General features: G+C 41.0%; 1 protein-coding gene across 2 annotated transcripts in view; it reads right to left on the minus strand.

The window, feature by feature from the left end:
• tmem266 (transmembrane protein 266) overlaps positions 1–18,908 on the minus strand; it is a 54,662-nt gene that overhangs the window by 5,323 nt on the left and 30,431 nt on the right. For both annotated transcript variants that reach the window (XM_034288275.1, XM_034288276.1), the window contains 7 exons: positions 9,448–9,602; positions 8,450–8,523; positions 5,449–5,505; positions 4,406–4,544; positions 3,840–3,955; positions 2,494–2,686; positions 30–92 (listed from right to left, as the gene is read on the minus strand). In XM_034288275.1, the coding sequence (XP_034144166.1) occupies positions 30–92; positions 2,494–2,686; positions 3,840–3,955; positions 4,406–4,544; positions 5,449–5,505; positions 8,450–8,523; positions 9,448–9,602 (797 nt within the window). The remainder of the gene's footprint in view (positions 1–29; positions 93–2,493; positions 2,687–3,839; positions 3,956–4,405; positions 4,545–5,448; positions 5,506–8,449; positions 8,524–9,447; positions 9,603–18,908) is intronic.

Here is an 18,908-nt window from a genome sequence, read left to right on the forward strand (position 1 = left end):
ATGTCATGTAGATCATTAGAATTTCTTACCACTGCTAGCCTCACTGTAGTACTGGCTGATGTAGTTGTTCATGTCATCTTGAACAACTGGATCTGAAAGGAATAAGAAATAAAATAGGTAGTCTTTCTTACGAACCAAATCTTTTGTTTTTTTTTTTGGTACCCTTACAATGACCTCCATCCCCTTCACTTTCTCTACATGTTACTGGGTTATAGACGGAATTCGTCATTGTTTATGTTTAATTGATTTGGTTTGGTCTGGGCTTTGGCTGGGTCACTTAAGGACATTTACAGACCTACTCCGGTATTGGCTGTGTAGTTCGGGTTGTTGTCATGCCGAAAGATGAAGCTTCAACCCAGTCTGATGTCCTTCTTTAAGGATAGGACAAGTCTGTGAATGTTAATGAGTGGCTCTGCCAAAGCCTGGACTTGAACCCCATTGAACATCTCTGGAGAGACCTGAAGATTGCAGTTTCCCCATCCAATCTGACAGAGCTTGAGACAATCTACAAGAACAATGGGAAAATATGCCCAAATCCAGGTGTCTGTAATACAGCAAATAGAGGAAGTGAATGGGACTGAATACTTCCAGAAAGCACTGTAAATGAGATACATTTCTGAAATATTTATTTCACTTTTTTATTATGGAGTATTGTGTGTAGATAATTGACAGACTATATTAATTGACAGAATATATTAAGTTTACAACACATCAAAACATGGAGTCAGTGAAGGGGACTGAATAACTTCTGAAGGCACTGCATGTATTTTATACATGTTATTAATATGCATTTTAGGATAATCCCAATAGAGCAATACTCTGACTAGAATGTGGCAACAGAGACAATCACTCTGTGATTTATAACACATGAGCAGTAGGAGGAGTAGGCCAAGTTAAAAGACTGTAGTTTGACAAAGAAGTCTCTCTGTGACACCTCAGATATATAACCCCATATGTTGTAGAGAGGAGCACAGTGATTTATGTCTTATTTAATGGGGTGTGTGTTCTGAGCACTCAGACTACATTACTGACACAGTGCTTTGTTTCCTCTACCTCTTGTAGAGCTGTCTCTTTGAAAAATGTATGGGTCCTTTATTTATGGAAATGTTTGTTCTGAATAATAATAATAATTAAAAAGTTCAGGACCCCCATGACAGTATGCCATTCACCCAGCACTCTCATGACACATGGAAAACAAGCAGTAGCTTTATAACACAATGTTCTTCTCATTATCTTGAAAGCCTGAATCTGGGATTTAATCAGATTCATGGTAATCATTGCACATCAAAATAAACCAGTCACTTTTGCATTGTTTACAGTAATATTTGCAGAGAGTATCTTGTCTCATCAGGAGGAAGACTTCCTTGTAGAGTACCATCCAATTCTATTCTATTCCCTTGAATGTGACGTTTTTTTGTTAAATGTCTTGTTGTTTTCAGGAAAACAGAGCAATTTTTTCACTGGTTCGGCTGCTATTGGTGTAAATAATTTTGAATTAGATTCTATCAACTCTAACAAGCAAAATATTTAATTTCTCTTAACAGTACTGTATTTCACTATATAAAATCAATGTCACTTCACAATAATTTATTTTGAGTTTATTTTTTTAATATAATATGAAACTGAATGTACCACTTGCAGTTCAGTAATATGAGATAATTGGGGTCAGAATACTGTTTCTAGTCTTAGATTAATTTAAAATCAAATTTTTTGGGGAATGTTTATTATGGCTAATACAAACAACAAAACCTCTGGATTTCTGTGCACTGGACTTTTTGTTGACCCCAGGAAGAGTAGTTTTGGCTTTTGGCAGTAGTCAGATGCATTCTGCGGTTTTTGGCCACGGGCTGTAAAAGGACAGTGCTGAGACAAAATTGTTCCTGGGAAATGTTATACAGTGTAATGTTCCATTATGTGCCCCATGTCATCCAAACAACTGACTTACAAACTTGGAATTTCAGGAATAAATGAGGTATGATAGTGATTCTACAGATTATGCACTTATAAACAACATATAACAATAGGAGATTTTGTCAGTCGCAAAGGTCCCAGACCACATCTTTCATGGGGATCCTATTGAAGTCCTAATTTTTATTATTCCTAACCAAGTTCACTGAGCTTTAAATAAAAAAGACAAAAAAGTACCCACATTTTCTTCCCATCCAATTCTGTGAAGTCAAATTCACAATTAAAGCCTTGTTTTTGGAGATTCAGGGCTATCAAGGACCGAAACGGGGCCATCAATGATCAAGACATGCAGCTTTTATAGAAACGTATGCACTCAATCATCGTTCAAAAACAGTTCTTAATACAACAAACATTTTATATTTCATGCATAGAAGGTTGTGTAGATATGTAGATATATTTATTTTTAATATTTCATTATTAATTTACATTTTAAGGAAGAAAAATGTGAAGATGACAAGGAGTGTGTAGATTTTCATTGAAAAGGTTTATTGTGAAGTATGTGGTGAGGGTATAGGAGCATGGTACCTCCTGGGGCTGCTGCCTCCCTGGCTTTAGCCTGGCTGCGCTGCTCCGGGTGTCTTGGGGCCAGGCCGTCCACCTCTTGGAAGGCACTGCTCTGCTTTCCCCATACACTGTGGATCTGCATGGCAGCCTCTCGTTCCGCTACCAGATCCAAGTCCTGCTGGGCCAGGTGGGCCCGGAGCTGTCTGATCTCAAACTGGTCGAAAGAAAGAGAAGGACATAAAGAATGGGGGTACACGGGGAAACCTTGTCCATATCTATAACTCTCATTCTCCGAAGGAGAAAATGTAATACAGCACACATGGCGTACACTCTGACGGCGTGCATTACCTGAACCAATTCTTCAGTCACCAATGAGACTGGAAGCCCTGACATCCAAATGATATGGATGTGGCTCAGGCCTTACCACATTTCTGGTCATGTCTTTATTGTGCCTTGATGGCGCATGGCCCTCGTTGTGGCTTTCTTCCGGGTTATAGACACAACCTATTGTTTGGTTTCTATTTGTAACATTGGTGAATCAAATATGAGGTTATAATAACATGTCCCACGCCAGCCAGGCAGAATGCTTAACATGAATGCCCATGGCAGCCTAGCCAAAAGGAACAGACATGCACAGAAAAGCAGTCCCTTAGGACAGTGTCAGAATAAAATTGGATCATCAACATCCTTGGCTCCAGAGGTAGGCAAAGCTGAGTATTTACACTGTGCCACCCATTTGTTTTCCCATAAACGTCACTGATGTGAACATCATCCATGCTATTGAGCATTGTGTGTTTGAGTTAAAGTTTCTGGGAACAAGGTTGTTCTGCTGTGTATTTATTCTACCTCACTGGCTGCTGACCACATGATGTGCAGTAGCCTACACAGTTTGCTCACCAAATACAAATGCGTGGCATCTGTGTAAATTAAGCTGTGTATGCTAGCTGGACGTACTGGCAAATAATGGACAGTAAAATCCAAAACATAGCGTTGTAAAAAAAAGCTGAGTTTGTAAATTAAATGAGAAAGGCAACTACATGGACTTTTTACATTTAATTGTACCTGCGGAAACAATAATGGCCGTGCAAAATGAAAGCAAGTGAACCGCCATTAAAGATGTGGCAGCAGCAAGGAGATGTATTTTTATCACACAAATGAATCATTGCTAACATTAATAATTAAGTATGTGAGCTATGGTGAAATTCCCCTTTAACTGTAATTGGTCCTTTAAGTAGCTCTGGAAAGGAACATCTGCTGACTGACTAAAATGTTGTATTGCGCACATGAATTCTTTCTTGATACTTTGCTGCCCTCGGCTGGTTGGAACTGGTTGTGAAAGGTAGTGCTAGATGGGTTGATGAACATACGGCCTGCTCCTGGCAGATCTGGGTGAGTCTCTCCAGCTGCTCCTCCCTGACAGCCTTGGCCTTCTCATACTGCTGGATCTCCATCTCCATTTCCACCTTCACCTGCAGTACGTATGCTGGGAAAGAACACAAGACACACATACAGACTGTTATGTATGCATAACACAGTCACACAGACACAACTATATTTGGGGGATCTATTTTGAAGAGATCAAAATTAATTGTCCACCACCTGTGTTAAATTGCAGATATTCACATGATGTACATGACTCAAATTACTACATTCAGCAGTTTCTGTAGGTTCCCTCTTTTGGGTATTGAAATTACAAAGCGTTTATTTTCCTACTACATATCGCTGTGTCTTTGCTCTTGAAACATGAAACCAGTAGGCATAACATTGATTGAAAATGATCTCTAAATACATAAACGAGATATAAAATAGTTTTTGGTGACACCCATACCAGTGGACCCATTTTACAGCTGAACCTCTGCGGCCTGAAGGACACGATACAAAGGGGACTGCACCCAATGCCACCTCCACCACCCTGTTGCTGTCCCAGCCTCACCGTCGATTATCCTCTTGACCCTCCAGATGCGCAGAGTGATGATGAGGCCGATGGCGTCCCAGGGGCTGCTGGGTCCGTTAGCCACTGTGGAGGCCACCATAGGGGCCAGGGACAGCACAATGACCGCACCGTCAAACACCTACACAGGGACAGCACAATGACCGCACCGTCAAACACCTACACAGGGACAGCACAATGACCGCACCGTCAAACACCTACACAGGGACAGCACAATGACCGCACCGTCAAACACCTACACAGGGACAGCACAATGACCGCACCGTCAAACACCTACACAGGGACAGCACAATGACCGCACCGTCAAACACCTACACAGGGACAGCACAATGACCGCACCGTCAAACACCTACACAGGGACAGCACAATGACCGCACTGTCAAACACCTACACAGGGACAGCACAATGACCGCACCGTCAAACACCTACACAGGGGCAGCACAATGACCGCACCGTCAAACACCTACTCAGGGACAGCACAATGACCGCACCGTCAAACACCTACACAGGGACAGCACAATGACCGCACCGTCAAACACCTACACAGGGACAGCACAATGACCGCACCGTCAAACACCTACACAGGGACAGCACAATGACCGCACTGTCAAACACCTACACAGGGACAGCACAATGACCGCACCGTCAAACACCTACTCAGGGACAGCACAATGACCGCACCGTCAAACACCTACACAGGGACAGCACAATGACTGCACCGTCAAACACCTACAAACGCACACACAAACACACATGCGCACAGACACCCAATTGTGCACACAAACACGAACATACACAAGCATGTACACTCACGTGCATACAGGTAGAAACCCAGAATATTAGCAAGCAGATATCCCATTCTCAGCAATATACAGTATATATGAATCAACTTAGACATGTCCTAGTGTCAGTGAGTGGTCCATTACAGTAAGTTCCTCCAGGCTTGTGAATGGTTTTCAAACTGAAGTCTGACATTCCAGTGGGGGTAATGGTATCCACTGAGCCACCCGCCCCCAGGAGCTTACCTCCACTTTGTTCTCAATGTAATCCCAGATCCCCAGTACCACAATCCTTAACACAGTCTGGAGGAGAGAGAGAGTGAGAGGGAGAGACAGAGACAGAGAGAGGGAAAGAGGTGTGGATGGGGCAGGGAAACAAAAGAGTTAGGAAGAGAACCAATAGGAATATACAATTCATTATTTCCTTCAGTTGCAACCACACCCGTAACACTCCTGTCTCAGCAAAAGTGAATTGCCATTTTGATTCCATTTTCTTTCATCCATCCACCAGCAATTCGTTAATGACGTTACATTCCTATGGATTATTTCTAGAGAGGTCGGATTTTCTCCAAACAACAAAAAAAAAGCCCACTGCCCCCAGCACCTGCTAGTGTACAGCTGACTCAGCAAGGCCTGCAGAAGGCCACTGCACTTCTCTCCCCCCTTTTAAAAAACATATTCTGGATTCCGTCTGAGCAGAAGCTGTCCTGACACATTCAATAATTAAATGAATCACTAAGAGTTAGCTTTTATTAATAACCAAAACACGTCTCTTGACCAAATGGAACAGCAGCAGATAAATGCTGCTTGGTCTGAGGAAATCTAAATCAATATACCTTATTTACATTATTTACAGCACAGTGGTGCAACAGAGCCGCTATCTTATTTTAGATAAAAGGCATTATATTGAGAATATATAGACTTTCAATACTCATAGCAAGAATGGAAGGGAAACAGTATCAAATGATACTGTGATCATAGGATTAGGGTGTAGAATAATATAATTAACCTTTAAAGAGACCTGCAACCAAGTACTAGATATGCCAAATTTAATATACATCATGTTAATCACGCCAATGCTTTTGACATGATTAATCAAATAGAGATAAGAATATCCTTAAAGCTACACTAAAACCCCATAGATAAATTAAAGAAAGAAATAAACAAGGTGGCTTGAATCAGGTGGCTTGAATCCTGAATGTTGACTGAGTGAATGTTAATTGGATACCAATACAATTAGAGTGGTAAAATGTGATGTGATGTCATACCCGTGGTATACAGTCTCATATACCATGGCCATTAGACAATGACCTTTCAAGATTCAAACCACCCGGTTTATATCATGTTAGTTTTTACTGCTCTAATTGCTTTGGTAACAGGTTTATTAGAGTAAGGCATCTCTAGGTGTTTCAGTTTCAGCTTGTTGACAGATGGATATCACATTCTCCTCAAGAATTCTCTGGTATCATATGGAATTCATGATTTACTCAATGATGGCCAGGCCCTGAGGCAGCAAAGCAGCCCCAAACCATAATGACTCCACCTCCACACTTAACGGTTGTTACAGCATTTTAGTTTTTGCCAAAAATGGCATCTGGTTTTGTAGCCAAACAACTCCATCGTGGACTCATCTGTCTAGAGAACCACAGTTTTGGTCTTTACCCAGGTGTCATCTGGCATACATCAGTCATGTCTTTATACACCTTTTTGAGAGTGTATCTTCCTTCATGACCTCCCATGTAGGCCATGTTTGTCCAGTCTCTTTCTGACAGTTGACTTGTGCACTTCAACACTGATTGTGGCCAGAGGCCTGCAGATCCCTTGATGTTACCGTGGGGTTCCTTTAGATGTGTACATGATCATCTTATAGTCAGATCTTGGCCTGAAATTGCCAGTGATCTGGAATTTTCTCAGTTTGTAGACGATTCATTGGACAGTGAAATTGTGTACTTTGAATTGGTTGCAAATGGCTTTGTAAACCCTACCAGACTCAAGCATCTTGGCATAATGTTACCACAAACCCATATGCTTAAAACCAGACCATGTTTTGTTAGTTTCTACCTGTTTTGATAAACCAGACTTTAATTGTAGCCAGTTTATGAGATGGTAAAGGTAGGGGTGTACTAACTTTTTACACATTATGAAACTGCTTTTCTGTTTATTTTCAAAGTTAAGATTTTTGTGTTATTTGTTAAATTGGGTTACATTCTCAAATATCCATATATATCCAAATATGTACAAAATAAATAAAAAAAGACAAATTTCTAGGGGTGTACTTACATTTTTACATGACTCTATACTACTGTAACAGACAGGCCTCCTTAGTGTTGCAAGAATTTGTAAACTATCAGCTGGAGGCAGGGCTTTCTCCTTTTTTTTATTTGAATAATCTGATGAAACCTGTGAGACATGTAGAATCATTGTCAACCTTTAAGTCTTTACTAGAGATGTAGACTGTGGCCCAGGGGTATGAAGGGTGAACACTTGTTGTCTCTGCCTGGCTGGTTCCTATCTCTCCACTAGGATAATTCTCCTCTGACCCTATCACATGGATTAGTGTTATGGAGGCTTGCTCTCTCCCATGCCATTCCTAAAATTGTGCCTCACATCATGCTGGGCTTCTCACCATACTCAAAAGATCTTACTGTTCTGTTTTGTGCCCTCTTTGACCTGTGGAGTATGACAGAACGTTGTGCACTACTGTACACTTGGTCTCATGGTTAGTAGCTAGTAGTCTGTTCTTTAAGTGGTCCCGGCTGTGCTTTGGATAGTGGGTGGGTCTATTACCTGCCTGGTTGGCCCTGTTTGGGAATGCCTTTGAATGTTTGGTCAGTGCCCAATTGTCTTCTTTCTTTCTAAATTCCTGGATTATAGGGAGTTCTTCCACCCCCTGTGCTTCAAATTCAACTTATTTTGTGCTCTTTGGGGTTTTAGGCTGGGTCTCTGTATAAACACTAACAACTACTGATGTAAAAATGGCTTTATATAATGCATTTGACTGGTCGGATTTGACTGGATCTGAAGAACCGACACAATAGTACAAGACATCTATGATGTGTTGGGGAAATGGCAGGATGTAGTAGGGTGTTTCAATCAGGGTATACCACTGCACCTTCCTTGCTCACCTTTCTCTCATACTGCACACCACAGCATTACGTCTACCCTCAGATGAGCTGCATCAGCTGGAAGTGAGCCTCCTACCACTGTAGTGACTATAGAGGAATGAGAGCGAGGAAGAGGGACTCACCTCAGTGAAGAACACAGACAGAATGGCCAGGCTGAACCAATGGATGATGCAGGCAAACTGGAACGCGTTGTTAACTGTGAAGACAGATAACATGTATAAATGACTAGTTTCCCAAAGGTTTCTAATACTTAGCAAAATATTGCGAAAAGGTGCACAGTCACTTATAAGCAAAAACACATGCCTACATGCAAGAAACAAACACCCAAGTTCACATACACGCATGCACACATGTAAACACACATTTGCCTTAGTTGTGGTCAGTGTCATACTGCATTGGGCTGTCAGTTATTGCATTATCCCAAAGATAGAGGTGGTGATGCTATCCCCATGATACAGGTGGTAAACCCAGACTTGACAGAAATATCCCCATGATAAATGGATAGATATATAGATAACATAGAGAGACCATAGCCCCGAGGCCTGTCAATGTCACCATATAATCATATATAGATAACATAGAGAGGAGAGACCATAGCCCCGAGGCCTGTCAATGTCACCATATAATCATAGGTAATATTAACCAACAGACCAAGTGCCAATATTAGCTACATCACCACCAGCAGATGCAAATAATTGCATATTCCAACATGCTTTACACAGCTGTTTCATGTATTAATTCTGATGCATCTGGGATCTTAAGCACAGTAGACTATGTTACAAATTGGGTTTGTGACAAATCATACAAATTAGAAACAAATAAAGGTGAAGTCGTACACAGCTGGATGATCTAGAATACAAAGAAAAGGGATATGCTGTGGCTCATGTGCACAGCATTCACAACTACGAGTGGAAATTATACAAAAACTCAGGACAGCATCTTTAATCAAAGTATAAACCACAACTGAAGATAAGAGCAATGAAAGGCTCAGGCACCTGCACACCTCTCAACAAAATCCCATAGAGGTTTATCAGAACCAAACCATTGCAAATTGTCATTGCGAGAGAAAAAAAACATCAAGAATCCAGAAAAAAAACAACATGAATCCAGGGTCACTTACACTGCAGGAGCTTGGTGTCGATGAGCAGCTCTAGACACAGCAGCAGCACCACCAGGACAACACAGGCTACCAGGAAACAGTTGAATCCTGCGCTCAGCAGACACACCTGCCACAGGGCGGCCCTCCGCCCACAGCACGGCTTCAACCAGTTAGACCTGGGCGGGGGGGGGGGGGGGGGGGGGGGGGGGTGCATAGTCGGAATCTGTGATGGCTCTCGTTCAAACCTATAGGGTAGCGGAGTTATTATGAAGTACTTTCTACTTGGTGACACATTTAAGTCAGGAGAGGCATCTGTCAGAAATACACAAAACATTACACCTCAAGGAACATATACAGTTAGGTCTGGAAATTATTGGACACTGACAAAGGTTTTGTTATTTTGGCTGTTCACCAAAATATATCCAAGTTACATTTAAGGGCTTAAAGTGCAGTCTCTCAGCTTTAATTTGAGGGTCATTACATACAAGCGCGAGGAATAGTTTAGGAATTATAGCCTTTTAATATCTAGCCCCTTCTTTTTCAAGGGACCAAAAGTAATTGAACAATTGACTCAAAAGCAGTTTCATGGACAGGTGTTGTCTATTCCTTCGTTATTTCTTCATCAATTAAGCAAGTAAAAGGTCTGGAGTTGATTCCAAGTGTAGCATTCGCATTTGGAAGCTGTTGCTGTGACCCCACAACATGCGGTCAAAGGAGGTCTTAATGCTAGAAAGGCCAGATTAGAAGAATAGAAAGGCCAGATTAGACTTGGTATGGAGAAGACTTAGAATGGCTCATTATCTGAAACATACCACGTCATCTGTAAAACACAGTGGAGGCAGTGTGATGGTATGGGCATGCATGACTTCCAATGGCACTGGGTCACTAGTGTTTATTGATGATGTGGACAGAAGACAGAAGCAGCTGGATGAATTCTGAAGTGTATGGGGATACATTGTTGTTGAGATTCAGTCAAATTCAGCTTCCCTTTACAGATGGACAATGACCCAAAACATACTGTGACAGCAACCCAGGGTTTTATTTAAGGCAAAGAAGTGGAATATTCTGCAATGGCCGAGTCAATCGCCTGACCTCAACCCGATCAAGCAGGCATTTCACTTGCTTAAGACAAAACTTAAGGCAGAAAGTCCCACGAACAAACAGAAACTGAAGACAGCTGCAGTTAAAGCATGGCAAAGCATCACAGAGGAGGAAACCCAACATTTGGTGATTTCCATGCGTTCCAGTCTTCAAGCAGTCATTGCCTGCAAAGGATTCTAGACAAAATATTAAAAATTAAGATTTTATTTATGATTGTATTGTCCAATTACATTTGAGCCCTTAAAATAAGGGGACTGTGTATGAAAATGATTGCAATTCCTAAACGTTTCATATGATATATTTGTTCAATCCCTTGAATTAAAGCTGAAAGTCTGCACTTCAATTGCATCTTGGTTGGTTTATTTCAAATCCATTGTGATGGCGTACAGAGGCAAAATAATAAAAATTGTGTCAGTGTCCAAATATTTCCGGACCTAACTGTACTAGGGATTAGTGCTTCTTCAGCCCAACGTCAAGCGGGAAACTCTGCATACTAATAACCTAATTAAATGTAGTAGATACGGTGTACAGAGCAATGTTCTCAATATTTATTTACTTGGTTCTTTAAAAAGATGTTCTTGAATATCTTTTTCTGAGTCTCAATCGTGTTTATTTATCTAGCTAAACTTGTGCAGTCAGACGAATGTATAGGACTAACACTCGCCACAGACGAGCAGTAGGATGCTTCCTTTGCCACAAGCCAGTTTGTGAAATTACTGCCTTTACTAAATCTGCATTGGTCAACTTTATAATTGTGAAGTGGAAGCGTCTAGGAGCAACAACAGACCAGCCACAAATTGGTAGCCCATGCAAACTCACAGAGTGGACTATATACACTACTGTTCAAAAGTGGGGTCACTTCGAAATGGCGAATGGTAGTGTATATATAACTTTTCACTGGTATATACTAGTATATGTAGAACCAGTCAAAAGTTTGGGCCGACCTACTCATTCAAGGGTATTTCTTTTATTTTTACTACTTTCCACATGGTAGAATAATTGTGAAGATATCAAAACCATGAAATATTACTGTGTACATCAAAACCACTGTTAAGTAAGGTGGTGGCAGCATCATGCTCTGGGGATACCTCTCAGCGGCATTGGACTGGGAGACTGGACAGTATTGAGGGGGCTTATAGTTATGCAATACTGACAGTTTACATTATATATGTAATCAATAAAAAAATCACGTTTTGCGTTGATCTGTGGCAAGAGCTCCTAATTTAAACAATTTTGATTTCATGTTGTGACAATAAAATATGGAAAAGTCCAAGGGTGAATACATTTGAGGCACAATTTAAAATAAAAAATGGCATACGATAACATCACCTTTACATCTCATGATGCTCAGGTCAATCAATTATGCAGCACACTGCCCTTCCCCAATGCTGTGATGGTAAGTAGACTGATTTTCTTCCTTCCTCTACATATCATCATGCATTTCCACCAGTGCGAATGTAGGAACAGCATTTCCCAGGTGAGCCGGGCCCTTGCCTGGGTACATTGTGTCAGGAGGACTGACTGTCATATCTGCCTTAAATCCTCCCGGTCTCCCCTCTGTGTCCCTTCAACCAGACTCTAGAGCTGAGAGATAAATAACGACAGATACATGAGGCTGAGAGGACTATTTCGCCCTGTCACTCACATGCATTATACACAGACAAAACTACTTCGATGTTTTCAGTGAGGGCAGGCTAGGGATATTGCTTCTTAGGGGCATATTGTGAGAGTAGATGTAGGTTCTCTGTTGTTGAGTGAATAAATCTCATGGCAATGACTGTCTCTTAGCACAAAAGAGAAAGAAAGATACTACACTGAGGTTTCATGAAAGAGCAGGTACAAAAAACAGAAGAACTTGGGCTGTGTAGAGACCGGTATACAGAGAATGTGGGCAGTTTGTGGCTACAGACATCGACATTCGATGAAGGGCTGGATATCTCGTGACTCTGGCACCAAGGTCAATGGAGAGGCTGGAGCAGGGCCATACTGTGCCAAAGACCACTCCCAGGGAGAAACTGGCACACATTGCTACTTAACGCACCACTGCCAGTCCAAGCCAAACCATGTAACAAATAAGGAGCTCAATAATGGAGCTGACAGCAAGTAGAGGAGACTGTGACAGCAGAAAACACATTTGTTGGCTATTAGGAAAGGTATCCTAATATATGAAGTCATCTGTTCAGTATTAAAAAGCCAAACAAACGTTACATTCCTGTATGTAGCACAGATTTTTTCTATTCACTATTCACTAAAAAGTAGTTAAAAAACATCTGCCAAAATCCATTTATTTTAGTCAACACCTCTAAGGTTTTGGATTAAAAAGGCAATTTTAACATTTGGTTTCGTAGTAAATTTGAGGAAGCATAGAGGAAAAAGCATTTATTTGAGAAAATGGAGAAGAGAAACCCTGATGGGAAGCAATGTAATGGTGATAGATTTTAAATGGATTTAAACTTAGAGCACAGAAGACAGGGTATTTATGAGTAAGTAAAATAGCATCAGAATTTACCTCAGTCTCAGCAGGGCATAGCCCATTTATAAAGCACATGCAATCCTTCAAGGAGCTCTACACACACAAGCACACAGACATATGTGGGGGCCATAACGATGACTGCACCAAACACCTAAAGACATGCCCAAGACATGCCCAAGTATGTATACACACACACATGTACACACACACACACACACACACACACACACACACACACAGAGGAAAAGGAATGAACCACACGATTTCTAAAGGCATTAGTGGTGAGATGTGATGGTGAAAAACCAATGGAAGGGATACTGTGCAAGATGACTTCAGAGGAGAAATAAACCATTAGACTGGTCAACACAGCCCAGGAGAGGAGCTGTTCTGAAGGGAGGAAGTGTGGCAGAGACTGGACAGAGATGCCACTGCGTGTCAGGGAGCAGGTGTGTAACCACACTCAGTAACTTATGGTGGCCCTTGCTCCACTCCACTGGGCTGGGCTCAGGCTGCCTTAGTCTTAAGAAAAGAACAAAAGATTGCTTTCATTTAATGTCTGCCGTAATTACACCAGGGTGGAAGACAATGCTAAGTCATTAGCCTTAAATTGCCTAGCAAATTAGTTGCTCTAGTGCATGTGGGGAAGGGTGTGTGTGCATTGAGCTTCTGGGAAAATTGAAATGCATGGTTACACTTCAACTACAAAGAATCTGTCAAAGTAACAGCCAATTGATTGAATGACAGGGTATGTATATGGTAGAAACAGAAAGGCCATTCCAAGAGAAACAACTTCACAAGACTGGTAACCTGGTTTAGATATTCATCTTGTGGCCTAGACAAGCTCACTCCACTCCAGAATTTCTCAGGGATATACCATGATCTCCAGAGGTGTTTCGTCAGTGACACATCTTTTTCGGTCTGTATTCCAGCACAATGGAATATGATACAATGTTTATGGTGTAAAAGGGAAGGATGTCCCCTATAATATGTATTTATTATTGCCATCCATATCAGATAAACTATTTAAAAATGATGGCAGGTTTTTGTACACACTATAGTCCCACCAGTATACAGTAGTCCCACCAGTTTAAGGTGTCAAAAGCATTTGGACATTGTGAGTCTAGCCTGCAGGCTACAGTATACCTTGGACAAAGACAATGTGTAACATGGGGTGGACAAAATAATGTATAAATATCATGGACCTACTCTAATAAGGAGTATGGCCATTCAGCTCCAATCCTTCTTGGAATGCTGTCATACAAGATCTGCAGTGGGATATTGCACCATTTTGTTTTAAAGAAGGAAAGCCTCAAATTATTTTAGGGATGAAGGACGTGGAAACCTCCATAACCTCCCATAAAGGTTCAATGATGTTCAGATCTGGTGATTGGGAGGCCATGAAAGGGGTTTGACGTCATCCTAGTGTTCATAAAACTCCTCTTAAATTTGTTCAGCAGTGTGTAAGGGGCCATTATCATCCTGGAATATTGGAACATCATGAGGGAACAGTGTTTGCACCATATGGCACACCTGATCCTGTAAAATGGTCTCATATTCCTTGGCTGTTATACGACCATCCAGAGCAATCATCAGACCCAATGACTCCTATGAGATTGCTACCCATATCATTACAGATCCCTGACCATGTTTAACTGTTGGCAGATATTGTGGGCTGAAGGCATCCTTTCGGTTTCTTCAAACATAAACCTGTTCCAAAGAAGTAAATAGGGTGAAAGATGACTCATAAGACCATATTGCTTTTTTCCATTAGTCAGGTGTCCACGTTTTGTGCTTCTTATACCCAGTTATGCATCTTTGTGTGTTGGCCTTGGATACAAGTAGTTACCGAATGGCAGCGCTGCCATAAATTCTAGCTTTATGAAGCTTACAAAGTTTGAGGTTGGGTCACAGAGGTGCTGATTCAATGCTGTGGTCTCTTTCGAGGCTGTACTTGTGCGACATTGAGCGATGTTAAGTATCCAACTATCCCTTTTGGTCAACTCCGATTTGCAAACATTGATCTCTTTGCCAATCTTCCCATTTTTTCCCATCTCTGTAACAGTTTGAAACTATGAAGAATTACATTGGATTACATGAGCATGCACCTACTTATCTCTCTGAATTGGTCCTGCCAAACAGACTTTTACGTATGTTGAGGGGACAAGTCCCAGACCTCCTTAATGTTCCTAGAATTTGATGGCTTTCTGCTAACATACTGTGTTTTGCTGTAGTCAGCATTCAGCTAAATACATTACAGTGTGTTCTTTATTCAAAATAACAGTCTGAATGAAAGAGCAATGTATCCTTAACTCAACACTTGAGTCATGGTTTTGGGTGAAAGGACGGCTCAATATCTGGCTCAATAGCAAAAATAATAAAACCTACTTTACAACCGCATGCAAGACGATGAACAGAGTAGCAGACAGAGTGAGTACCCTGACTGACTTAAATAGACCGCCATATTAGTTTAGGAATCTTGGGACTGTGGTAGGAGCAATACTGGCGTCAGCTGATGCGTCGCTAAGCCAATCCCCACTCTAATCCCACACGCCATCCCACTGTATGTACCAGTCCTGTGGGTCTCACTGCAGAGCACAACACAGAGTTAATCTTATCACCCCCATCTAACATAGAAGGCAATCCACATAGTGCAGTTCAGCATATTTTGGTCACTAAATGTTTTTAAACATTCAACCAAAGAAAGTGAACAAATAACACAATATTTTTATATATACAGTGGATATAAAAAGTGTACACACCCCTGTTAAAATGTTGTGATGTAAAAGAAGATAAATAATGTAAGAACTATTTCCATCTTTAATGTGACCTATAATGTGAACAGTTTAGTTCAATTCAAAACAATTCAAATCTTTGAGGGGGAAAAATAAAAAACTCACAATAACCTGGTTGCATAAGTGTGCACACCCTTAAACTAATACTTTGTTGAAGCACCTTTTGATTTTATTACAGCACTCAGTCTTTGTGGGTAGGAGTCTGGCACACACAGCTTGACGTGGCAATATTTGCCCACTCTACTTTGCAAAAGTGCTCCAAATCTGTTAGACTGGGAGGACAACTTCTGTGCACAGCCCTCTTCATATTACCCCACAGATATTCAATTGGATTCAGGTCTTGCAGTTCCTTTAATGTTGCTGTAGGCCTCTTGGAAGCCTCCCTGACCAGTTTTCTTCTCGTCTTTTCATCAATTTTGGAGGGACGTCCAGTTTTTGGTAATGTCTCTGTTGTGCTATATGTTCTCCACTTGATAATGACTGTCTTCACTGTGTTGCATGGTATATCTAATGCTTTGGAAATTATTTTGTATGTTTCTCCTGACTGATATCTTTCAACAATGAAATCCCTCTGATGCTTTGGAAGCTCTCTGCGGACCATGGCTTTTGCTCTGAGAAACTCTATTTGTGATTAATCAGAGTCACTTTAAATGATGGCAGGTGTGTAATGACTTCTATTTAACATGAGTTTGAATGTGATTGGTTAATTCTGAACACAGCCACACCCCCAGTTATAAGAGGGTGGGCACACTTATGCAACCATGTTATTGTAAGGTTTTTATTTTTCATTTTTCCTATTCCAAGAATTCAGTTTGTTTTTCAATTGAATTGTTCACAATATAGATTCATTAAAAGTGGAAAAAGTTCTGATATGATTTAACTTTGTCTCATTCTTTTAAATCAGGGGTGTGTGGACTTTTTATATCTACTGTACTTCTTTAATGAACAAACGTCAGCTATACCCAATGCCCATTTGTGAAAATACGGTATCCATCTTTAGCACCACAACCAATCTTCTGTCATGTTATGTTGAGATATTGTGTCTGGAGTAGTGGGCAAAATATTTTCTTTATTTTACCAGGTTCATTAATAGAGAACAAACCCTCATGTGTAACAATGACTTTGGAAAATATCAGGATTAACTGCCTTGCTTAGGGACATAACCAGGTATGCCATCTGTGGCCTGGACATACAAGAGTGTGTGACCAGTATCTGAAACAACACCCTTTCCAATATGTCTCCAACTGAAAGGGGATCTGTCATTCTGTCCTCTAAGGTTGAAACCCCTGATGATGTTCAGATGCTCAATGTCATCACATGACAACAGCACATGACAGGTTCATCAGAAGAGGTGAATAAGATGACAGGAGAAGAAAGCAGCACGCCACATCACTGTTGCCTCAGTATTTTCAGGGCAAGAAGGTAGCTCCATCCAGAAGTCTATTAATAACTCCACAGTGCTCACAACCGCTCTGAATCCACTGCTACTGCATGTACCCCCTGTAGTCCGCAAGAACATTCACCTCCTACATAAACACCCACGTCTGCTGATAGACAGCCATGTGGAGCAGTTAACCGCAATACAAAACCTATACCTCATCCACTCAATCTCTTATGTTTCACAGCTATACAAAACACAACAAAGCCAAGCCCTCTTTAAAGCCTTGGGCTCAGTTCAGAGATATAAGCCTAATCTGAGGCCAGTTTTAGTCACTCTAAAAACACCAGAACATCTCATTACTGTTACATTTGGTTGGATACAGTATCTGTAGTCTTATCTTAGCTTTATGGTTAATATCCTTTTCATGCTCTTTAAACCATTCAATGACAGAAGGTGCCCTGTAGAGGGGGCCATTGTCCTCCTGGAAGAGACCACTCCCATTAAGATAGATATGCTTCACTACTCAGTTGAAGTGTTGAGTCAGAATGGCTGTATGTACTTATTGGCTATTACATTGCCCTCTAAGGGGTTGTTGAGTGGACCTCAATCATGCCAAGAAAATGCTTTCAATATATTATACCTCGTTTACTCAAGTATTTCCTGTATTCTGGGGAATACCTGGATGTTTTATTATTTATGACTAACATAAGTTACCATGAGGAAAGTCACATGCTCTATATTTAAAGAGAGCTTCTTTACAGATGTATTAAGAAAAAAAAGTGTGATATTATTGTTTAAGGGGGAAACAATTGTGTTAGGGTAGGGATAAATAATCTGAACGTACAGTGGCTATAAAAAGTCTACACACCCCTGTTAAAATGCCAGGTTCTTGTGATGTAAAAGAATGAGACATAAAGATAAATCATGTCAGAACTTTTCCCACCTTTAATGTGACCTATAACATGAAAAATTCAGTTGAAAAACAAATGGAAATCTTTGAGGGGGAAGAATTAAAAACTCACAATAACCTGGTTGCATAAGTGTGCACACCCTTAAACTATTAGTTTGTCGAAGTACCTTTTGATTTTATTACAGTACTCAGGCTTTTTGGGTAGGAGTCTATTAGCATGGCACCTCTTGACGTGACAATATTTGCTCACTCTTCTTTGCAAAAGCACTCCAAATCTGTTAGATTGGGAGGACATCTCCTATGCACAGCCCTCTTCAGATCACCCCACAGATGTTCAATTGGATTCAGGTCTGGGCTCTGACTGGGCCATTCCAAAACTGTCATCTTCTTCTTGTGAAGCCAAGCTTTTGTGGATTTGGATGTGTGCTTTGGGTCCTTGTCATGCTGAAAGGTGAACTTCCTCTTCATCTTCAGCTTTCTAACAGACGCTTGAAGGTTTTGTGCCAAAATTGCTTGGTATTTGGAAATGTTCATAATTCCCTCCACCCTGACTAAGGCCCCGGTTCCAGCTGAAGAAAAACTGCCCAAAGCATGATGCTGCCACCACCATGCTTCACTGTGGGTATGGTGTTCTTTGGGTGATGTGCTGTGTTGTTTTTGTGCCAAACATACCTTTAGGAATTATGGCCAAAAAGTTCAACCTTGGTTTCATCAGACCATAAAGCATTTTCCCATGTGCTTTTGGGAGACTTGATGTTTGTTTTTGCGAACTTCAGTTGGGCTTAGATGTTTTTCTTTGTAAGAAAAGGCTTCTGTCTTGCCACC

Source organism: Esox lucius, chromosome 19 (assembly GCF_011004845.1).
Source record: "Esox lucius isolate fEsoLuc1 chromosome 19, fEsoLuc1.pri, whole genome shotgun sequence".
Lineage (NCBI taxonomy): Eukaryota > Metazoa > Chordata > Actinopteri > Esociformes > Esocidae > Esox > Esox lucius.